Source organism: Pteronotus mesoamericanus, unplaced genomic scaffold (assembly GCF_021234165.1).
Source record: "Pteronotus mesoamericanus isolate MK-2021 breed Mesoamerican mustached bat unplaced genomic scaffold, CSHL_Meso_final scaffold_31, whole genome shotgun sequence".
Taxonomy (NCBI): Eukaryota; Metazoa; Chordata; class Mammalia; order Chiroptera; family Mormoopidae; genus Pteronotus; species Pteronotus mesoamericanus.
In genome coordinates this window covers 27230629-27253357 of record NW_026555312.1, presented here as the reverse complement: position 1 = coordinate 27253357, position 22729 = coordinate 27230629, and the positions used below count along the sequence as shown (strand labels likewise).

General features: G+C 39.0%; 1 protein-coding gene across 2 annotated transcripts in view; it reads left to right on the top strand.

Annotated features, from left to right (window-relative positions):
- Positions 1 to 22729, top strand: part of RIPK1 (receptor interacting serine/threonine kinase 1) — a 33034-nt gene that overhangs the window by 6613 nt on the left and 3692 nt on the right. For both annotated transcript variants that reach the window (XM_054591969.1, XM_054591970.1), the window contains exons 2-10: positions 1224 to 1453; positions 2240 to 2396; positions 4609 to 4746; positions 6036 to 6264; positions 8218 to 8367; positions 14109 to 14185; positions 20103 to 20193; positions 21058 to 21618; positions 22580 to 22726. In XM_054591969.1, the coding sequence (XP_054447944.1) occupies positions 1302 to 1453; positions 2240 to 2396; positions 4609 to 4746; positions 6036 to 6264; positions 8218 to 8367; positions 14109 to 14185; positions 20103 to 20193; positions 21058 to 21618; positions 22580 to 22726 (1702 nt within the window). In that variant the 5' untranslated portion in view covers positions 1224 to 1301. The remainder of the gene's footprint in view (positions 1 to 1223; positions 1454 to 2239; positions 2397 to 4608; positions 4747 to 6035; positions 6265 to 8217; positions 8368 to 14108; positions 14186 to 20102; positions 20194 to 21057; positions 21619 to 22579; positions 22727 to 22729) is intronic.

Genomic DNA, 22729 nt, shown 5'->3' with positions numbered 1-22729 from the left:
CCTTAAATTCTTTGGTGCCTAATATTGCTGTTTGTTGTACTTACTAAGTCTGGTTCATGATGAACTTTTTCTTTTGTGTTTTATAATTTTGGAAAGGGAGTTCATGTTAACTTAATTCTTTATTTCTGGGAATTTTGTTTGGCCTGGCTTGATTGTGTTTTGTTTGCTTTAGCCTTATAATCCAGGGATGCCATTAATCTGTGATCTCTTTATATGTAAAAGTTCTTAGTTTGGGGGATCCTAGCTATAGAGGAGTCTAGATGCAAAGCTCAAATCTACTTAAGAGAAGGCCCAAAGTTATGAATTTACACAGAGACTTTTTTTTTACATGCTGTGCCCAGTCTAAGACAAGTTTTTTTGCTAGTGGACTGCTTTTTTTTCCTAGTCCATCCTTCCCTTGAAGGGTAGGATAGCACATTAAGGAGTGCCACATTAAGGGGGGGAATCTTTTTTTCAACCCCCTTTTCTTGCATTCCCTGACCTCAGCTCTTGTCGCTGTTTCGGCTTTAAACTCTGACCTCTGGATGGTAAGGTTAGGAGTGCCCCAGAAAGCCACTGTCTTATCAGTCAGCTGCTATAACAAATCACAGACTAGGTGGCTTAAACAATGGACATTGTTCTCACAGTTCTGGAGGCCGGGGAGTTTACCATCAAGGTGCCAGCAGATCCACGTGTGGCAAGGGCCCACTTCCTGGGCTGTCCCCTCATGGTGTCCTCACATAGTGGAGAGAGAGAAAAACTCTCTTTTCCAAGGATACTAATCTCATCCTGGAGGACTCCACCTCCATGACCTAATTACCTTCCAAAGGCCCCACCTCCTAATACAATCACATTGGAGATAGGACTTCAACATAGGGATTTGGGGGTGGACACATTCAGTCCATAGCAGCTTCCCTGTGGGCATTGGCCCTGTACCCTGTTCGTTTTCAGTCTCTGTGCTGCTTCTCCTTTCCGCTGAACCTAGCTGTGCATTGAAATGTTTGCATTATGTTTCTTGACATAATAGGTCTTTTGTATCAGGAGGGCTTTCAAAATTTTCTAGTCCTGTTTGTTGCCAGAAATGAAAGTCTAAGGAATAAAAATTGTGGTCTTCTGTGATTCTTAGAAATATGAAAGAAAGTTCATCATAGAGACTGTGAGTCTATCCTCAAAAAATAAAGGTACACCTGGTTTTTTGAATAATGAATTTTTTGCACTGAGATGTTTTCTTGTTTTCTTTACAGGGAACAGCTCTGAGGTGGAAAAAAAAAAAAAAAGTGGTGTATTTTTGAGCATTCCAAGCATCTGGAAGGAAACCAGACATGTCCTTGGATGACATTAAGATGAAATCCAGTGACTTCCTAGAGAAGGAGCATCTAGACAGTGGGGGCTTCGGAGAGGTGTCTTTGTGTTTACACAGATCCCATGGACTCGTAATACTGAAAAAGGTGTACACGGGGCCGAAATGCACAGAGTGAGTTGGGAACAGGGCGGTGGATCAAATTGCGGACTGGCCTTAGGAAGCAGTGTTTGTGGAGGTGCAGGAGCAGGCAGTGGGTAAGGATGGCACAGGCTTTAGAATCAGACAGACCATGGTGTAAGTTTCAGTATACAGGCTTCATGTCAAATAACCCTGCAAGGTGGTTATTATCCCTGTATTACCAATAAGGATTTGGAGGCTGGTTAGTGGAAAGTTTACAGCTGGTAAATAATGGAAGAGAAATAAAGGGAAGGAAATAGAGAAAAGGAAGGAGATCAAGGGCGCTAAGGAAGGCAATGAAAAGGAAATGGGAGGGATTGGTAAAGACAGAATTGCATCGCATCTTTGGTAAAGACTAGTTGTAAGTATGGAACAGAAAAAAAAAAGCGGTCCATTAATTAGTGGTTCCAGGAACCTTCTCTTGAAAACAATTGGTAGTGTCGTTTTACTTCTTTCTCTTCTTGCCAGAATGGTTATGCGAAAGGCTGCACTTTTTATTATATTGTCCAGCACAGTCCTTATTTCATGCAAGTGTGTCATTGCTGCTTTGCTGTTCACTTATTTGCCCACCAATTTAACATTTCTTGAACACTCACTGTCGCTCACTGGGAAGGAGCAACCACTCTGCCTTCTAAAGCTTGTAGTCAGTGCCTGGCAGAGCTCAGTACACAAACAAGTAGTGAGAAAAGCACATGCAAAGGAATGCCTTGAAGACATGTACTGCATTTGTTGGGGGAACAAAGGGAAGAGGGGCTAACTCAGCACCTTTTCCTCCCACAGGTACAATGAGTCCCTCCTGGAGGAGGGCAAGATGATGCACAGGCTGAAACATGAGCGGGTGATAAAGCTGCTGGGCATCATCATAGAGGAAGGCAACTACTGTCTTGTGATGGAGTACATGGAAAAGGGCAACCTGATGCACGTGCTGAAAGCTGAGGTACAGGGCCCTTTGCCACGCCTGGTACAGGCATGGTGACTTGGGTGCTCTTGTCTGTTAGGGTTATTGCTTCATGTTCTTTTGTAGCTTGTTGGTGTAAAATAATCCTTTTGTGAATTGCTAGATATTTTGGATTTTCTGGTCAATCCCTCATTAAGTCCTACCTGACTTTCCCTGCTCAGGGGGTGATCTTGCCCTTCTCTCAGTCGCTGTAGACAGTTTTCCATGTCCCTTTTTTCAGTTACTCTAAGATCCACAATTCAGAGACAGGCCCTGTCTTCATGAAGCACTTGGTCTGATGTGGGGTATATGCATAGTAGGTAACGATTAAATATTGACTGATTGATTAAAGAATGTATCCTATGAAGGCCTGTATGAGAAGAAGGAATATCAATGATTGCACACGATACCGTTTAAGAGAGGTGTAGCATAAATGTGCATACAATATTAGAGCCAACAACACTGGATAAGTGAGACTTAAAACAGGAAAATAAAAAGTTTACCAAACCAAATAACTCAAAAGCATTTTTAAGTTTATGTCTCTGTAAGGAGCAGACCTTGTGCTAGTTGCTTAGGAAGTAGCAAATATACAGACAAGTAAAGGGGTCACGTAGGTAAGGGAATGGTGTGCGAAGTTTTGATAAACAACCTCATCATGTGCTATGGGAACAGAGAGGAGAGGCACACACCCTAGCATGGGATAGATAGGAAATGATTCCGGAAGGAGGATGTTTGAGCCAAAATCTGAAGGACAAGTAGAGGTTTTGAAGCTGAGGATTAGGGAGGAAGTGTTCCAGGCAGAGAGAATGGCATATGCAAAAGAACAAGGGTGTGCCAAATTTGGGAAACTGCAAATAACTGGGTTTGGCAAAGCGTAGATTGCCTGTGGGAGTGGTGGGATATGACTGTCTTTAGTTCCCCTTTTTCTCATCTTCTCCCCTGACCTCACAGTTGCTGAAGCTGTATCAGCTCTTTTTTTAAGTCACAGACATCTCTCATAAATACCTGTGGGACAGATAAAAGATAGTCACTTGTACACAGTGTAGTATCATTTGATCAGATTGCCCTCGCCCTAAAACTAAATCAATTGCATGAACTAAGTAGACTTTCTGGGGATCAGGCAAAGATAAGGTGCACTAATTGGAGCTCAAGAAGAAAGCCAGGAGGATGGAGGGAGAGAAGCAGAAAGAGAAATGAGAAGAGGATCTACTTTGCTTGTTTGGAATGTTTTCCTAAGTCTTCAGATATACCATGGAAGATGGGAAAATCTCTGGCCATTTTTTGTATGGCAGCGATCAGTATAGATACTGTAGTTCAGCTACATTATGAGTCAGATATGGTTTGGGGGTTGACTTGGGAATCTGACTTCCATCATTTACATTTTTTTCCTGTTTACCAACAACCAACATACACATAAATTTTTAGGAAACAGCCTGTTTGTAAACTAGAGACTGTGTGTGCGTACACACAGAGTGAGAGTATGTTTTGATATTAAGCAAATCTAATGCTTAACTACTCTAACTAGAAACTGGAAATCTCTGTATGAACATAGATGTTCATATAACTAGAATCCAATTGTAAGACTGACCTGAGACTCTACAAAGACCTGAGGTACCTGATAACAAATCACAAAATAGATACTAAATTCATTTCAGAATTAACTACATTGTGTTATCTTGTAGATTAATCTTTACATGTTTCTAACCAGTGTGAGCACATTCCCTTGTATTCTTTCTTCTTTTAACATTATTTCATACACATAGTTCCATGACATTTTTCACATATTTAATACATAGTAGAACATCATATTAGTGTACCATAGAGAATGTCTGGGTTATTTTTTTGGTCTATGTATCCATTCATTCACCAAACATTCCAAGCATCATGCTAAGTAGTAAGCATACATCCTAAATTACAATGATGATGATGACTTGTTCTCAAGGAGCTTAATTGTTAGCATTTTTATATATTACCATATTGTCATGGAAGTTTTAGTTTTACATTGAAAAACACACCATTAATGCCCTTAGCACCTAGGATGAACTCTTTCCTCAAAAAGGGTCTTGACTTAGAATGTCAGCAGTGCTGCAGAGCAGGATAGAAGGCAACCTGGTAAGTATCCTAGGGTGCAGACCCCACTCTGGAATGAAACAGTTGTTTTGGCCTGTTTGATTACCATTCAGTTTCATAGGCTTAATGTTATTTGTTTTAGATCAGTATCCCCCTTTCTGTAAAAGGAAGGATAATTCTGGAGACAATTGAAGGAATGTGCTATTTACATGGAGAAGGTGTAATACACAAGGACCTGAAGCCTGAAAATATCCTGGTTGATAACGACTTTCACATTAAGGTAAACCACTAAACCGTAATCTAAAGGTTTGTAGAAGATTGAGGCAATTTTAGCTTTAATTCTTCACTGTAAATCCATTTTCATACATGGGGACTCTAAAGGAAGACCTAGCTCAGTTTCTAATTGGTGGTTGTGGTGCCCAAAGGCTCTACCAAGGGTTGAAAAGGAAGATACACATGGGATAAGAGTTTATAGTTTTTACGTATTCATTTACTTTCATCTGCATTTTTTAATCTTTCTTTTTGAAAACAAGGAAACAAAAGAAAGGGATTTTGTTGTTTTCCACTCAAGAGCAAGGTTTAACTAGGTGGGGCTGTCAAAACTGACTGGCTCTCGCAGCAGGAATCCTAGTGCCAAGGTGTGAAAGGGGAAGCAGCTGGGGGGGGGCGGGGGCGCAGGCCTCCGGGACTGCCTTCACGGGCGTCCGACTCTGCTGGAAGGCTCTGCCTCTAGCACTTCATTCTATTCCTGGACAGATTTTTATTCTTGTCTTAAAAAGAAGCTTCCTTCATTACATTAGTAGCGCATCTCTTAGAGTCTGTGGATTTTATATAACCACATGCCAAAATTTATCCCCAAATGCTTGGATTCCTAGAGGCAAAAGTGAAACTGTCACCTTTGATTTCTCCTTAACTGTTTTCTGTCATTTTCCCAGCCACTTCTCTCTGTGTTTTGTGTCTGACCTTCGTGTTTTTCTCTCTGCTTTTTGTCTGTTTTTCTCCTCCTCCCCGACCCATCTTTTCTTAGGTTCAGGCTACCAACTCAAAACAAGTAGCACCCCAGCCCTTGTCCTCAGTGTGGCTTTGGAATCCTTGGAAACTTACATCCATGGGCTTTTGGACATCATTTGGGAAAAAGAAGGTGCAGTACCTAGTCACTGTCTGCTATGCAAGTCAACTGAGAAGAAAATACTTCTTTTTTCCCTGGCTCCAGAAATAGCTGAAAAACATGCAGAGTTAATGAGCAATTAGAACACACCTTTTGTTGTTCATGTCAGAAATGCCTTCTGTTCTGCCTCCTTTCTTCCCCTCCCACCAACCCCTCCCGCAAATTTCCTGTGTTTTAAAAAATTACATAAGAATTGAGATTCCAGAATTTTACATAGACATTTCTTAGAGGAGGCTTTTTAGATGAATGGGGAAATACAAAGTTTCTAAGAGTGTTTAGAAGTAGCTGTTTTAACCCTATCCAGTGTGCCTTACATCTGTTGGATAAACCCCAAATTTAAAGACAAATCCGATTTGCATATAGCCCTCACAGAACAATCCTATTGGTTTTATTGCTTGCAGATAGCTGATCTAGGTGTTGCTTCCTTCAAGACATGGAGTAAGCTGACTAAAGAGGAACATAATGAGCAGCGAAAAGTGAATAGTCTCTCTAGGAAAAATGGCGGCACCCTCTACTACATGGCTCCTGAGCACCTGAATGACATCAATGCAAGGCCCTCGGAGAAGTCAGATGTGTACAGCTTTGCCATAGTACTTTGGGCAATATTTGCAAATAAGGAGCCATATGAAAGTAAGACACTTATAAAGAAGTGGGATTTGGGCGTTCATCAAAATTGTTAAACAAAATAATGATTTTCAATGAAGTCAGTTAAAATTTATAATTGTTTGTTCATTGAATGTCTGTCTTACCCACTAGACTATAAGCTCCATAGGGGCTGGGACCACATTTGGTTTATTCACTTCTGTTTCCCAAGTATCTACACACACAGTGCCAAGAACATAGCAGGTGCTCAATAAATTTTTATTGACTGAATAAGTAATCTCAGTTTAGGAATTGGGGGTCACAGGACAAATAGGAGCTTTGATGATGCATCTAAGCTTGGGAGGTGCTGTAAAATTTCAGGATTCTTCCTGGACAAGAAAGCTTGCTTGCTTATACTTATGAGGACTTACCCTTTTGTACTACAAAGCATACATGTCATACTTTGATCCATTCACTTACTCCTTCATTCAAGAATTATATCAGAACATGTATGGGCACTTTAATCAGAATTGGGAATGTAAACATGAGACAGACATGGTTCATGCAGGAGAACAGATACGTAAGTAGTCATTCTTCAGTCTGTTAAGTGCCTAAACTAATGGATGTTTTCCTATCCATTCTTATTTGGGTGATAATTAGCTCTCATTGTTTAATGATCACCTCTTTGCCCATGCCTCTCAGATCTTTTATCTCTAGCCCTGGCCTAGATACCCACTTGTCTGTTAGTCAGATCTATTACATGTACCAGAGGAACCCCAAACAACATCCCCCCAAACAAATTCATCCTCTGCCTTCTCTCCCTGTAGCCCACCCAGCTTTGCAGCTCTTTTTATGTTCAGTGATGGCATCGCCATCTTTCTGCAAATTTGTGCAACCAGAAACACTTGTCATCACAGACTCAGCCTTGTTCCTCATTTCCCACATCCAGTCAGATATTGAAGCCTACAAATTCAAAGTATACATATAATTCAAGATACATCTTGAATCATCCACTTCTGTCACCGCTGGACTTTATTTAGTCAAGCCCTCTGTATTTCCGCTCTATGCTCCTCGTATACATCCACTATTCATACTGCAGCCCAGCTGTCCTCCCAAAGGAAATATGGCCATCTCACTCATCTGTTTAAAATGTTTAAAATCTGTCCAAGACTGTCTGTGGCCTTAAGGATAAAGTTCAAATTCCTCAGTATGGACTGCAAGGCCCTATCTAATTTGGGTTTTGCTTCTTTCTCTATCCTTATGCCCTATCTCTCTTTCCTTAGTCAATGTGCTCAGTTACACCGAACATAATTTCTGGGATACATCATGATTTATGGAATCTCCAATCTATTTGTATCCTACTTCCCTAGCCCACATTCATCCCCAGAGTCCTTTTCCCCATTCCTTACTTGGATAACTCCTTATTTTTTTGGACTCAACAAAGCCTTCTCCGACCTTCTAGTAAAAGTCCTTATACTTCCTTCTTTTTTATTTTTTAAGATTTTATTTATTTATTTTTTATACAGGAAGGGAGAAAGAGAAGGAGAGAAAAATCGATGTGAGAGAGAAAACTCTATGGTTGCCTCTCATACACACCCTGACTGAGGACAGAACCCATAACCCAGGCATGTGCCTTGACTGGGAATCGAACTGGCAACCTTTTGCTTTGAGGGACAACGCCCAACCAACTAAGCCACACTGGTCAGGCCCCTTGTACTTACTTCTTGACTGTCACTCTACATTTTAAGTCACTTTCATTAATATTCCATTTGTTTTACCAGGAGGCAGCTTTCTTGTGAATTCTTTCATCTACAGAAATTAAAATATTTTATGGCTCCTTGCCACAGGGCCATTCTGCCCCAACCAGACAAGGCAGCTTTACTAAAAGCATATCCTAGGCAGAGAGACATTTGTGGCATTGTCCAAGTTCTGTCACCTCCCAGCCTGAGAGGAGCAGGATCTGAAAGAAAGTCTAAACTTAAGCTTCTCTTTGCTTTATAGATGCTATCTCTGAGCAGCAGTTGGTAATGTGCATTAAATCTGGGAACAGGCCAGATGAGGGGGACATCATTGAGTACTGCCCAAAGGAGATCATCAGCCTCATGAAGCAGTGCTGGGAAGCGGATCCAGATGTACGGCCAACGTTTGCTGGTAAGGGCATCTTTTATAACTGAGCACAGTCATCAGTGTGACCATTTTCTTAGTATCAGGAAGTTGCTTTGAATCTTCAGGAAATTGAGTTTCACTTTTGATTTCAAACTGCTTTTCTAGATTTTAAACATTTTCTTCAATGGAAAGATGCCATCCATGCCAAAAGCATGTTTTTTTTTTAAATTAACTTTTTAAAAACTGTTAAAATACACATAATACATATGAGGTCTGTCCAGAAAAAGTCTAGCCATTATTAATATAAAGAGAATTTTGCATGACATTGATGTAACCTGGCAGCCAGGGAAGGTGGCCTGGAATGCACATGCGTGAACAATAATGACTTGTACTAGTCACTGGGGGCAATAGACATCCTTTGAATGAGCATGTGTGGCGATTGCATTCAAAATGACTGAACAAGGAGAGCAATGATTCTGCATCAAATTTTGCATTAAGCTTGAACATTCTTCTGTGGAAGCTATTTGGATGATTCAGAAGGCTTCTGGAGACAATGTGGTGAGTGCAGCACAAATAAAAGTGTGAGACAAATGCTTCAAAGATGGTTGAAAATCTGTTGAAAGTGATCAGCATTCTGGAAGTCCTGCAACAAGAACACCTGTGTATGAGCTGCAATCAGCAAAGATGGGCAACTGGTAATGCAAGAACTAAAAGCTGATCTGAGGATTCCAAAAACTATGGAATCCTCATATGATGGTGTCCAAGGTTTTAATGCAGGATCTTGGCATGGAACGTGTCATGGCAAAATTCATTCTATGGCTTCTGCTGCCAGAGCAGAAGGAACATCAAGCTGCAGTTGCTAATGACTTGATTCAAAGTGCTACTAATGAACCACATTTCCTCAAGAAGGTCATAAGCAGAGATGAATTGTGGGTCTACGGCTATGATCCAGAAATGATCCCAATGGAAGTAGCCTGGTTCTCCATGACCAAAGAAGGTGTGGCAAAGTTGCAGGAGGATCAAGACCATGTTAACTGTGTTTTTTGATTAGGAAAACGTTATTCACCATGAGTATACCTCTCCAGTCCAAACAGTTAATAAGGAGTACTACTTCAATGTTCTTCATCAGTTGAGAGATGCAATACAACGAAAGTGGCCACAGCTATGGGCAACTGGTGATTGGCAGCTTCATCATGACAATGAACTGCTCATGCATCATGTCTCCTGCAGAGTTTCTTGGTGAAAAATCAAATCCCCCAGGTGACTTATCCCTGCTATGGCCCATATTGGGCACCCTGCGACTTCTGTCTTTTCCCAGAATTAAAATCACCTTTGAAAGGAAAGAGATTTCAGACTGCCAATGAGATTCAGGAAATATGACAGAGCAGCTGATGATTGGGAAAATTGTGTGAGGTCCCAAGGTGCCTACATTGAAGGAGACTGAGGCATCATTGTCCTATGTACAATATTTCTTGTATCTTGTACCTTCTTCAATAAACGTCTCTACTTTTCATCATGCATGGCTGGATACGTTATGAACAGACCTTTGTATATTACCATTTTAACCATGTTTAAGTGTACAGTTCAGTGGCATTCACACTATTGTGCAACCATCACCACCATCTATCTCCAGAACCTTTTCATCTTCCCCACTGAAACTGTACCCATTAAACACTAACTCCCCAGTGCTCTTCTCCCCCAGCCCTTAGCAACTATTATACTACTTTCTGTATATGAATTTGACTGCTCTGGGTACCTCATTATGAGAGGAGTCATTCAGTATTTGTCCTTTTATCGCTGGCTTAGTTCAAAGAGCATAGTAGCTTCAGGATTAATCTGCGCACATGTCAGGATTTTCTTTTTATTGCTGACTGTATGGAAATGCCACATTTTGTTTATCCATTCATCTGTCGAGGGATACAACTTGGGTTGCTTGCACTGGCCTTCTTGTTCCTTAGCTTCTTTTATTTCTTTTCCCTCCCCTTGTGTAGCTGGCATCTTTGGATATGTATATAGTCATTTAGATTGGGCCTGTAGTAGAGAAAGAAGGTAAGGATATGGGTTTGTCACATGCTTGCACCTCTTCCCATTCCCCTGTGTTACCAAGGATCTTGCTAGGATCCTAAAGGAAGAGGAAAGAAGAAAATCAGATGAAGAAAAAATAAATAGTGGAAAAGCACTTAGGAGCATGTAAAGCATTTTGCCCTCATATTTCTGCTATGAAAAAATAGAAATGAAGCTCCACCTACTACTTACCACCGAAGGATTAGAAGGATACTTTGATAATTGCCTATTTTCTTATTTGCTTAGTCAGCTTCAATATTCTCCTGGCAAGGTTTCCTTTCTCTCGCTTCTTTTTCACTTTTTTAAAAAATTGTATTTATTTATTTTTAGAAAGAGGGGGAGAGGGGAAGGGAGGGAGAAAGAGAGGGAGGGAAAAACGATGTGTGAAAGAAACATGGACTGGTTGCCTCTTACATGCCCCCAACTGGGGACCTGGTCCACAACCCAGGTGTGTGCCCTGACCAGGAATTGAACCAGCAACCTTTCATTTCACAGAATGGCACTCAATCCACTGTGCCACACCAGCCAGGGCTCTTTTTCACTTTTCCTTAATTGATGTTCTTATTCTGAGATAACTATAGATTTATATGCAGCTGTATTAAAAAGGATATAACTCTGGAACAGCCAAATGGAAGAGGCATAAAGCAAAATATTTGCGGGGTAAGGATACTTAAGAGCTTTGCCTTAACCTGTGGGTACCGCTCTTCCAGAACCTCAATATAGTCTCTGACCCAAAAGCACTCTAAACTCTGTTTAGAGATTTTCATGGAGGCTTCAATAGGCTAGGCCCAGTTGATTAAATCATTGATGACTGAACTCAATCTTCAGTCCTTCTTCCCTTCATGGAGGTCAGGAGGTAGTGCTGAAAGTTCCAACTCTGTAATTATGATGAGGCATTTCTGATGAGAGCTTCCATTCTGAAGCTATCTTCCCCCCCACACACCCACCTCTCCAGCCAGGGGCCATCTCTTTAGCAAATGTAGACATTTTTATCATTTAGGAGGTTCCAGGGATTTGGTGAACTCCCTGCCAAGAGCCAACAAGAGCTGGTGAAAAGACCAAATATGTGTTATTTTATCATATTGCACATTTTCTTGCTTCCTCCTTTCCAAGGTGTCTCCTTTTATCACTTTTTGTGTAGAGAACTTCCTTTAGCCATTCTTCTGTGCTATGTCTGCTGGAGAAAAATTCTCTTAGTTTTTCTTTGAGAATGTCTTGATCTCCCTTTCATTTCTGAAGGATATTTTTGCTGGGTGTAGAATTCTAGGTTGATGGCTCATTTTTCAGCACTTAAAAAATACTGTGCCACTTCCTCTGGCCTCCATGGCTTCAGCTGAGAAATCTTCTGTCATTCTTTTTTTCTTTGAAATTTTAATTTTTAACTTTTATTTTTTATTGTATTTTTTCCATTACCATTTAACCTCCTTATACTTCCCACCCCTGCGATCATAACACTGTTGTCCATGTCCATTAGTCCTTTCCTTTTTGCTCAATCCCCTCCACCTCCTACCCTCCTTCCCACAATTGCTGTCATTCTGCTCTCTTTCTATGAGTCTGTCTCTATTTTGCTTGTTAGTTCAGTTTGTTCATTAGATTCCACATATGAGTGAAATCATATGGTATTTGTCTTTCCATGACTGGCTTATTTCACTTAGCATAATGTTCTCCAGGTCCATCCATGCTGTTGCAAAGGGTAAAATTTTCTCCTTTCTTATGGCTGAATGGTATTCCATTGTGTGAGTGTTCCATAGTTGTTTTATCCACTCATCTACTTTGCCATTCCAATTGTGATTTTCCTTATAGGTATTTGTTTTCTCTGACCACTTTCAAGATTTTTATTTTCTCTTTATTTTGCAGAGGTTTAATTGTTATTTATCTTGGATTTTGGGGGGTTTATTCTGTTTGAATTTTAATCAGCTTTTCAAATCTATAGGTTTATGTCTCTTGCCAACTTAGAGTTCTTTTTTCCTTTCCTTCCAAGATTCTGATGACAGAAATACTACTACTTTTGTTATAGTCTCGCAAGTGCCTGATCCCTTACATTTTTTCTCTTAGTTTACTTCTCTCTCTTGATCAGACTGGGTCATTTTTATAGTTTGTCTTCCAATTCCCTGACTTTGCTCTCTTCCCTTCACGTTGAGCGCATCCACTAAGCTTTTAATTTTGGTTTACTGAATTTTTCAGTTAAGAAGTTTTATCAAAATTTCTTTTATATCTTCTATTTGTTTATTGATGCCTTCTGTTTTTTTTGTTTGTTTGTTTCAAGCTTGTTTGTAATTGATTATTAAAGCATTTTTATTGTGGCTGTTTAAAAGCCTTTGACAGGTAGTTCTAAAATCTCTGCCATCTCAGTGTTGGCATTTGATTGTCTTTTTTATTCGGTTTGAGATCTTCATGGTTCTTCGTATGATGAGTGGTTTTTCTATTGAAAGTTATGCTTTTTCTTACTATGGTATGAGATTCTGGATCTTCTTTCAGCCTTCAGTTTTATCTGACATGGTTTTGGCAGTGCAGTGGTTTTGCCACCCTGTAGTTCCATGTTGAGGGGAGTCTAGATTCTCCACTTAGCCCTGTTAACATCTGAGGTGTAGGGGGCTTCTTGTTACTACTGGTCAGGTGTGGAAGGTCCCACAGAGTCCACATGTTCTCCATGGACACTACAATGGAGGTGAAAGTCCTGACTCCCTCCTGTGCCTTGTCTGACACTTCCCCATTAGGATGGAGAAGGGGTTTTTTGTTACTGCAAGGTGAGGGTCAAGTCCAGTCTGCCATTGTAGTCCACTTACACCACAGGAGTGGAGGGCTCATTACCATCTGGCAGAAAGGAAAGTCCTGGCTTCCTATTTAGACCTTACTGACATCACTCTACTTGGCGTGTTAGGGCATCCTATTATTCTCTCATGAGGTTGAAGTCTCAGTTCACAGTCAGTCTTTGCTTAGGAGTGGGGATGGAGCAACAGTTTTTTTCTGTCCTTTAGTTGGAGTGTGGTTATTGCCTAAAGGTTTTCTGTCTTGCTAGGATGCCCCTTGCTTAGTCCTCTGGCTAGAAATTGCAGGCTTTTGCTGGATTTTTTTGGTGTCAAGTTGCCAGCTTCTTCAGGTCTAAGTCTGGACTCTTTGAGGCAAAAAAGAAATCCCAGTGAACTCATTTTCATGTTTTTTTTCGGACCACAAAGTCCCTAGCTGATCTGCCTTTGTCTCTCCTCCTTTCAGAGTCTTCTTATGTTTGTTTTATATAGAATAACTCAAGGTTTGTATTTTACTTAGAGGGAGAAATAAGAAAAAGTACATCTATTGCATCTTCCAGAAAGTGATAGTTGCTTTTTTTTCTTTTAAGGCCAACAGCTCTAACTCTTTATATGAAATCCTTATTATGAGTATTCCATCCTATGGTAAATCTGCCAGAGGGGAAAAAACAAAGAGTCCACCCACCCTTGTTCACTTGGAGGTTAACTCACATTAGATAGGGCTTTATGCTATGTAACCAGAGACACTACATGTTATTAGGCAGCAGCTCTTCATTTCCAATGTTATACTATCCCTTGTTCTGTCTACCAAGTTATTAATCTTGTTAGTCTTTTCCTGAAAGTCAGTGTTTTGGCATTTACAATGTATTTTACTGCTTTCCCACAGATTAAGGTAAGTAATTCAAAGACAATAGCTCACTTAATATTATTTTAGAAAATATTTAAGAAGTTTAAAGTATTGTTTTTCTTATATAGGCATTGAAGAAAAATTTAGACCTTTTTATTTACGTCATTTAAAAGAAGATGTAGAAGAGGATGTGAAGAGTTTAAAGGTAGGTAGCATAGCAGATGCTAAAAATGTGAACATATCAAAGTGTATATTTTGAATCATGAAAATAAAAGCAATATACTTTGTTACTGAGATTTGAGGTAAGTGAGCTTGGTAACCACATAAAACAAAATTAACAATTTTATGCAGATATCAACTTAGCATTCTGGACCCATTCCTCCTTCAAAACTAATGAAATAGAGAAAATATACATAGCAATATGAAAACAAAAGTGCAACTACTCTGGAATAAAATAGGAAGTGGATTAATCATTTTGAGGAATTCTTGAAAGATAGAAAAGCAACAGAATTATATTTGCTGAAACATATTACAGAAAAAGAAAAGCTAACCTAGAACTTAATGCTGAAGAAGAAATGGAGGAGCAAGTCTTAATATAAAGAAACATCATGGTCACCTGGGACACTGACAGGGACAGTTATTTGGGATCTGCAGTTATACCAGTCATTAAAGTTGGCTTCTCACCCTCATTCCCTTATGCTAAGCAAAAAATGGGAGCAGCGTCTGTTTTGATCTGAAGCAGTAGATTTGAAGTCTGGAGTGAGAAAGGTATGTCAAAGATTTTTACCAGTTAACCAACAAAGAGGAACAGAAACATAATAGCAGCCCAACACACACATTCAGGAAAAAAGCTGCTATTATAAGTCTTATAGCAACACGCTGATAGAATCATGAAAAGGAGACTAAAATAATTAAAATACTAAGGCAAACAGCAATTTTAAAGTACAAAAACAAAAGATAAGAAAACAACCTGGACAGTCAAGAATTGCCAAAAAATAAAAAATAAGAATAATAGTAATAATAATTGCCAGGCTCTTATACTTTAAAAGAGAGATCTAATGCAAGCCAAAAAAGCAATCAAAAGGACAACATGAAAGATAGCGACTAAGGCAGAAAAGCATTATCACAATAGTAATATTTCATGATGATAAAAGGTTCGATTCATCAGGATGATAATAATAACTTCAAATATGTATATTCTCATAAAAACAGGGCCTCAAAATACAGAAAGCAAAAATTGACAGAACTCAAGAAATAGACAAATCCACAATCATAGTTGGAGATACTAATATACACTTCCCTCTAATTGTCAGGAAAAAAATTGTCAGTAAGAATATAGAAAATTTGAACAACATAATTACCACATTTGACCTAATGGAAATATATAAAATAATGTATCTAATAAATGCAGAATACACCTGTTAAGGCTTTTCAAGAACATATGGAACACTCTCAAAAGGTGACAATGTGCTGGAAAATAAAAGAACTCTCAACCAGTTTGAGGATTGTAATCATGTAAAGAATGATTGCATTCTCTGACTACATTTTAGTTATGCTAGAAATTAATCTTAAAAGATAATTAGAAAATCCCATTGGTTTGAAGTTAAGAAATATATTTTTAAATACCATTTGGGTTAAAAAATAATGAAATTTAGATAATATTTGGAGCTAACAAAGCACTACATATTAAAGCTTGCAGAATTTGCAAAGGAGTACTTATTAGTAAAAATTGTCTATATACATGAAATGCTGAAAATTAATTAGCCAAGCATCCCTCTGGAGAAGATAGCAAAATAAACCTGGAGCAAATAGAGAACAGTAAATAATAAGACAAGAGCATAAATTATCTGGCCAAGATGGAGGCATAGGTAAGTACACTTTGCCTCCTCATACAACCAAAAGAAGGACAACAACAAATTTAAAAATAAAAACAACCAGAACTACCAGAAAATCAAACTGTATGGAAGTCCAACAATCAAGGAGTTAAAGAGGAAACATTCATCCAGACCAGTAGATGGGGTGGAGATGGGCAGCTGGAGTCGAGAGGATGTGTGGAAAGGTGATAGACCAGGCAGGCAAGGTGGTGGCTGGAGGACTGGACGGTCCCACATCTGCATGTGGAAAAATTGGGAGGAACAACTGGGGAGTGAGACAGACCACACAACCCAGGGTTCCAGCATGGGAAAAGAAAGCCTCAGAACCTCTAACTGTGAAAACCCGTGGGAGCTGTGATAGCAGGAGAAACTCCCAGCCTCAACAGGAAATTTTGTTGGAGAGACCCACAGGGTCCTAGAACATACACAAACCTACCCACCCAGGAACTAGCACCAGAAGGGCCCAATTTGCTTGTGGGTATAAGGAGAAGTGACTGAAAGCCACCCAAGAGCTGGCATTGTTCCCTTTCTGACAACTCCCCCGCATACAGCGCCACAGTGCCGCAAAGTGGGTTGACCTTCCCTGGTGAATACCTAAGACTCCGGCCCTTACAATGTTACAGGTGCACTGAGACAAAGAAATATGGCCCAAATGAAAGAACAGAGAAAAACTCAAGAAAAGACTAAGTGATGAAGAGATAGCTAACCTATCAAATGCAGAGTTCAAAGCACTGGTAATCAGAATGCTCACAGAAATGGTTGAGTATGGTCACAAAATAGAGGAAAAAGTGAAGGCTATGCAAAGTGAAATAAAAAAATACAGGGAACCAACAGTGAAGGGAAGGAAACTGGTACTCAAATCAACAAATAGGAGCATAGGGAAGAAATAAACATTCAACAGGAACAGAATGAAGAAACAATTCAAAAAATGAGGAGAGGCTTAGGAACCTCCGACACAACTTTAAATATTCCAACATCCGAATCATAGGGGTGCCAGAAGAAGAAGAGGAAGAGCAAGAAATTGAAAACTTGCTTGAAAAAATAATGAAAGAAAACTTCCCCAATTTGGTGAAGGAAATAGACACACAAGTCCAGGAAGCTCAGAGAGTCTAACAGAAGTTGGACCCAAGGAAGTACACACAAAGCACATCATAATTACATTACCCAAGATTAAAGATAAGGACAATCTTAAAAGCAGCAAGAGAAAAGGAGGGAGTTACCTACAAAGGAGTTCCCATAAGACTGTCAGCTGATTTCTCTAAAGAAACTTTATAGGCAAGAAGGGGCTGGAAAGTACTCAAAGTCATGAAATGCACGGTCCTACATCCAAGATTCCTCTATTCAGCAAAGCTATCATTTAGAATGGAAGGACAGATAAAGTGCTTCCCAGATAAGGTCAAGTTAAGGAGTTCATCATCACCAAGCCCTTATTATATGAAATGTTAAAGGGACTTATCTAAGAAGAAGATCAAAACTATGAAAAGTAAAATGACAGCAAACTCACAACTATCAACAACTGAACCTAAAAAACAAAAACAAAAACAGCCCTGGCTGGTGTGACTCAGTGGATTGAGTGCCAGCCTGTGAACCGAAAGGTCACCAGTTCAATTCCCAGTCAGAGCACACGCCTGGGTTGCAGGCCAGGTCCCCAGTTGGGGATGTGTGAGAGGCAACCGATTGATGTATATCTTGCACATTGATGTTTCTCTCCTCTTTCTCCCTCCCTTCCCCTCTCTCTAAAAATAAATAAGTAAAACCTTTAAAAAAAACAAAAACAAACTAAGCAAACAACTAGAACAGGAACAGAATCACAGAAATAGAGATCACATGGATGGTTATCAGCAGGGAGGGGAAAGGGGGAGAATGGAGAAAAAGGAACAGGGAATAAGAAACATAATTGGTAGGTACAAAATAGACAAGGGGAGGTTAAGAATAGTATAGGAAATAGAGGAGCCAAAGAACTTACAGGTACAACCTACGGACATGAACTAAGAGCCAGGGGGTGGGGAGGCGGGTGGGAGGGGTGCTGGAGGGAGGAGGGTGCAGGGTGGAGTGGGACAAAGGGGAGAAAAAAGTGGGAGAACTATAATAGGATAATCAATAAAATGTACTTTAAAAATAAAAGGCTTATCTTAAAAAAGCAACATACAAAATGCTACAAATCATGCACATAATTAATATTCTCTGTCATTCTCCTCCAAATCACTCATATGTTCATTCAGTGAATGTTTTTGACCACATACCTATGTAGCTTGTACTCTGTTAGGAGCAAAATGTAAATATGACTAGGAAAAAAACCCAAGGAAAATACCAAAATGTTAATTTTTTCCTTGGAGTGAAGGCACAATGTGTAAGTTTCTTTTTAAATATAATTCCCTACATTTTCTATAATGAATATTATGACTTTTATAGAAAAATTTTTTTATTGTGATGAGATACATACCATAAAATTTGCTACCTTAACCATTTTTAAATATGCAATTCACTGGCATTAAGTATATTCACAACGTGAAACTATCATCAATATCCATTTCCATTGTTTTTTATCCCAAACAGAAATTTCAACTCCACATTCATTTCTCTCCCCATCCCCTGGTAACCTCTGTTCTATTTTCTGTCTCTGTGTACCTCACAGACATGAGATCACACAGTATTTGTCTTTTTATGTCTAGTGTATTCACTTAGCACACCAGTTTTCATCCACTGTGCCACAGCACACTGGTGTGCCACAGAATTTTTAAAACATGCAATACCTGGCTAGTCAGAGGCACTGACCTCTTTTCCCTTAGATTGTCAAATTAGAAAATGGCAAGAGCCAACACAACAATAGCCATCAGTGTGAATAAATCAAAATTATACCTGTTTTTTTTTTATCAGATCAGCAAAATATTTTTGGTGTGCTGCAAAATTTTGGTAATTAGTTTGTGTGCCATGAGATGAAAGAGGTTGAAAATCACTGACTTAGCATAATGTCTTCAAGGTTTACCCATTCTGTAGGTTGTACCAGAACTTCCTCTTTAAAGCTGAATTATATTCTGTTGTATGTACATATTACATTTTCTTTATTCATCCATCTATTGATGGATACTTGGGTTTCCACTTTTTATCTATAATGAATAAGGCTGCTATTGGTATACAAGTATTTTTTTGAGTCCCTGCTTTCACTTCTCTCACATATATACCTAGGAGTAGAACTGGTGGATTGTATGATAATTCTATGTTTAACTTTTTGAGGAACCATCAGACTGTTTTCCATAATGGCCGCACCATTTTATACTCCTATCAGCAATGCAGAAGTGTTTCAATTTCTGTGTTCTCACCAACACTTTCTATATTCTGGGTTTTGGTTTTGTTTTGTTTTTATTTTTTAAATAATGGCCATTCTAAGGAGTATGAAGTCATGTACATCTCATAGTGGATTTGATTTGCGTTTTCCTAATAACTAATGAAATTGAGAGTCTTTTCCTGTACTTATTGGTCATTTGTATATCTTTTTTGGAGAAGTGTCTTTTTAAGTTCTTTCCCCATTTTTGCATTGGGTTGTTCTGTTGCTGTTTTGTCAAATTATGTAAATTCTTTAAATATCTAGGTATTCATTCCTTAACAGATATATATGATTTGCAAATATTTTTTTCCTATTCAGTGAATTCTTTTCTTTACTCTTGTAATAGTGTCTTTTAATACACAGAAGGCTTTAATTTTGATGTAGACAAATCTATTTTTATTTTGTTGGTTATGCTTTTAGTGCCATATCCAAGAAATCATTGTCAAATCCAATGTCCTGAAGTTATATAGTTTTAGCTCTTAAGCTTAGGTCTTTGATCCATTTTGAGTTAATTTTTATGTATATTTAAAGGTAAGGATCTAACTTCATTCTTTCACACGTGGATATTGTTTCCCCCATTGAAAGGTCTTGGCACCCTTGTCCAAAATTAATTGACCATATATGCATGGGTTTATTTCTGGGTTCTTCAATATGTTTTGTTGGTCTATATGTCTGTCCTTAGGCTATACCACACTGTAGCTTTGTAGTGAGTTTTGAAATAAGAAAGTTTGAATCTTCCAACTTTGTGCTTTTTAAAGATTGTTTTGGCTATTTGGGAAAAACATTTGTTTTTAATATTTACTGAACATAAGAGCTATGTGAAATTTCTACCTTCTGAAAAGATTCATTATTATTATAATAATCTTCTGGAACTTACTTTTTTCTGATTTTTACTGAAGTATGTATTTTGTTCTTTATTATAGAAAGAATATCCTGGCCAAAATGAAATTGTGAAGAGAATGCAGTCTCTCCAAATGGATTGTGTAGCAATACCTCCAAGCAGGTCAAATTCAGGTAACTTATACTATGATTAGAAATCAGTGTATTCACTTATTTGTTTGCTCATTCATGCACTCTACTTTAAAACACTAATCACAACCATATGAGAAACAGAAGAAGCTATAAAACTTAACACCTAGCTTAAAAGAACTTATAATATATTCAATAGTTAAGATATCTATATTTAAAATGTTAAGTAACATTGAATTCACCAAAATGATAAAGTATCCTGAACATAAGAGTCCTAATATATCTGATACGGGGAAAGTGATTGTTCTGGAAAAAGAAGGGGATATATGTAGGAGTAAATCCTTGAGAAGGTCAGGGATGACGAGGTCCAGCATATAAGCAGAGAGGTTGGTCTCACTTTCAAGCAGGGATACTTTTTTCCTTACAACAAAAGGGAGGGCAGAGTACAGAATTTTACTTGGTCACTTATTAACTGTTTATTCTGGGGCAAATTACTTAACCTCTTAAACCTCATCCATCATATCATGATAATGCTCCTACTCTTATAGGGCTTTTAAAGAATGAAAGAATCTATGGAAAGTGATTAGCATAGAGCCACTGCTGTTATTTTCCAACCCTGCATCAACCAAGGAGAAACCACCTTCTCTGCTGCATCACAAGTCCCTTTCTTCCTTGGTCATTCCTGCAACACCCACTCTTCTGTTGCTTCTTACGACTTCCCTAGTGCTCTCTCATTGCCAGGCAGGGGCTCCTGCTTAATATGTATAAAAGAAGAGGGCCATCTAGTACATGCTTTTTTGCTTGTTCTCAAAGTTTACAGTATATTACTCTGAGGTACCTCATGGAGCTCAGGTTTCATTTTACTTTTTAATGTTTCATGAAACTCCAATGTTGATCATTTCTTCTCAGCCACAGAACAGCCCAGTTCTCTGCATAGTTCACAGGGACTCGGGATGGGTCCAGTGGAAGAGTCCTGGTTTGCTCCATCTCCAGAGTACCAGCAAGAGGAGAATGACCTCAGACTGCAGAGTAAACTCCAAGAGGAAGCCAATTACCATCTTTTTGGCAGCCGCATGGACAAGCAAACAAAACAGCAACCCAGGCAAAATGTGGGTTACAATAGAGAGGAGGAAAGGAGACGAAGGGTCTCCCATGACCCTTTTGCACAGCCAAAACTGTATCAGAACCCAGGGGTAAAAGGCCTTGCTTCTTCCAATGCAACCAGTCATGGTAATGAAGTACACCAACCAGTTGGACTGACCAGCCAACCTCAAGGACTACATTGGAACAATGGATCATATAATCCACATGGTTTTAGAACAACACCATTGGATCTGGGAACAGCAGGTCCCAGAATTTGTTATGGGCGAAATGCAAGCCATATACCAAGCCTGCATAAAACTCCAGTGCCTGAGACCAACCTACTGGAAAACACACCCACCATCCCATTTGTCTCCCTGACATCAAGAGGTAAACAGGAGGTCTAATCTTATCTTTTTTTTTTTTTCCTGCAAATAAAACACTGTCAGCTCTATTGTAGACTGTAAGGTAACAAAGGCCAAGTTCAGAGTCTTCAGCTATCAGATGCAACTTGCCACCATGGAATAGTCTCCATCAGATCACTTGACATGAGCATATTTCAGTTTGGTTAGGTTTCAGTGCAGCTGTCTATTAAGTGCTGGTTTATAGGTTTTTGTAATTGGTAGGCATCTCCTACTCTATCCTGAATGATAGTCCCATTATACCCAATCTCTGAGGCAAGTGAAGGTATCTGCTTTATTCTTTTATTTGCTTGCTATTTTATGAAGATAAGAAGTAAGTCTTGAATATTTTTATTTCTTATATAGGACAAAACTACCATTTGTGATGAAAACCACATTTTTGGGCTACCTTCACCGTCATACATTTTCAGAACTCTTTTCATCTTCTCAGGCTGAAACTCTGTACTCATCAGACAATAAATCCCCATTCTCCTTTCTCCTCTCAGGCCCTGGCAACCAACCTTCTACCTTTTATGTCTATGAATTTAATCACTGTAGGTACCTCATATAAGTGGAATCATACACAACATATCCTTACTTTACTTAGCACAATGTCCTAAAGGTTCATGTAGCACATGTCAGAATTTTCTTCCTTTTTAAGGCTGAATAATATTCCATGGTATGTATACACCAACATTTTGTGTATCCATTCACCTATTGATGGACACTTGATTGGCTTCCACTTTTTGGCTGTTGTGAATAATGCTGCATGGGGGTATAAATACCTATTTGTGACCCTGCTTTCAGTTCTTTGGGATATATACTTAGAAGTGGAATTGCTGGATCATATGATCGTATTGGGTTGACACTCTAACCAACTGAGCAACCCAGACAGGGCTTATCTTACTTTCAATTTAGATGTATTTACCTGTGTGCTTCTCTCTATTCAGGTGAGTCTATAAAATATTCCATATTCAACAGTACTGGCATTCAGATTGGAGACAAGAATTATATGGAGGTTGGAATGAGTTCGCCGTTACAGGACAACATGTACACGAACTTGAAAGAGCCAGCTTTTATATACCTAGATATGTTTGGTA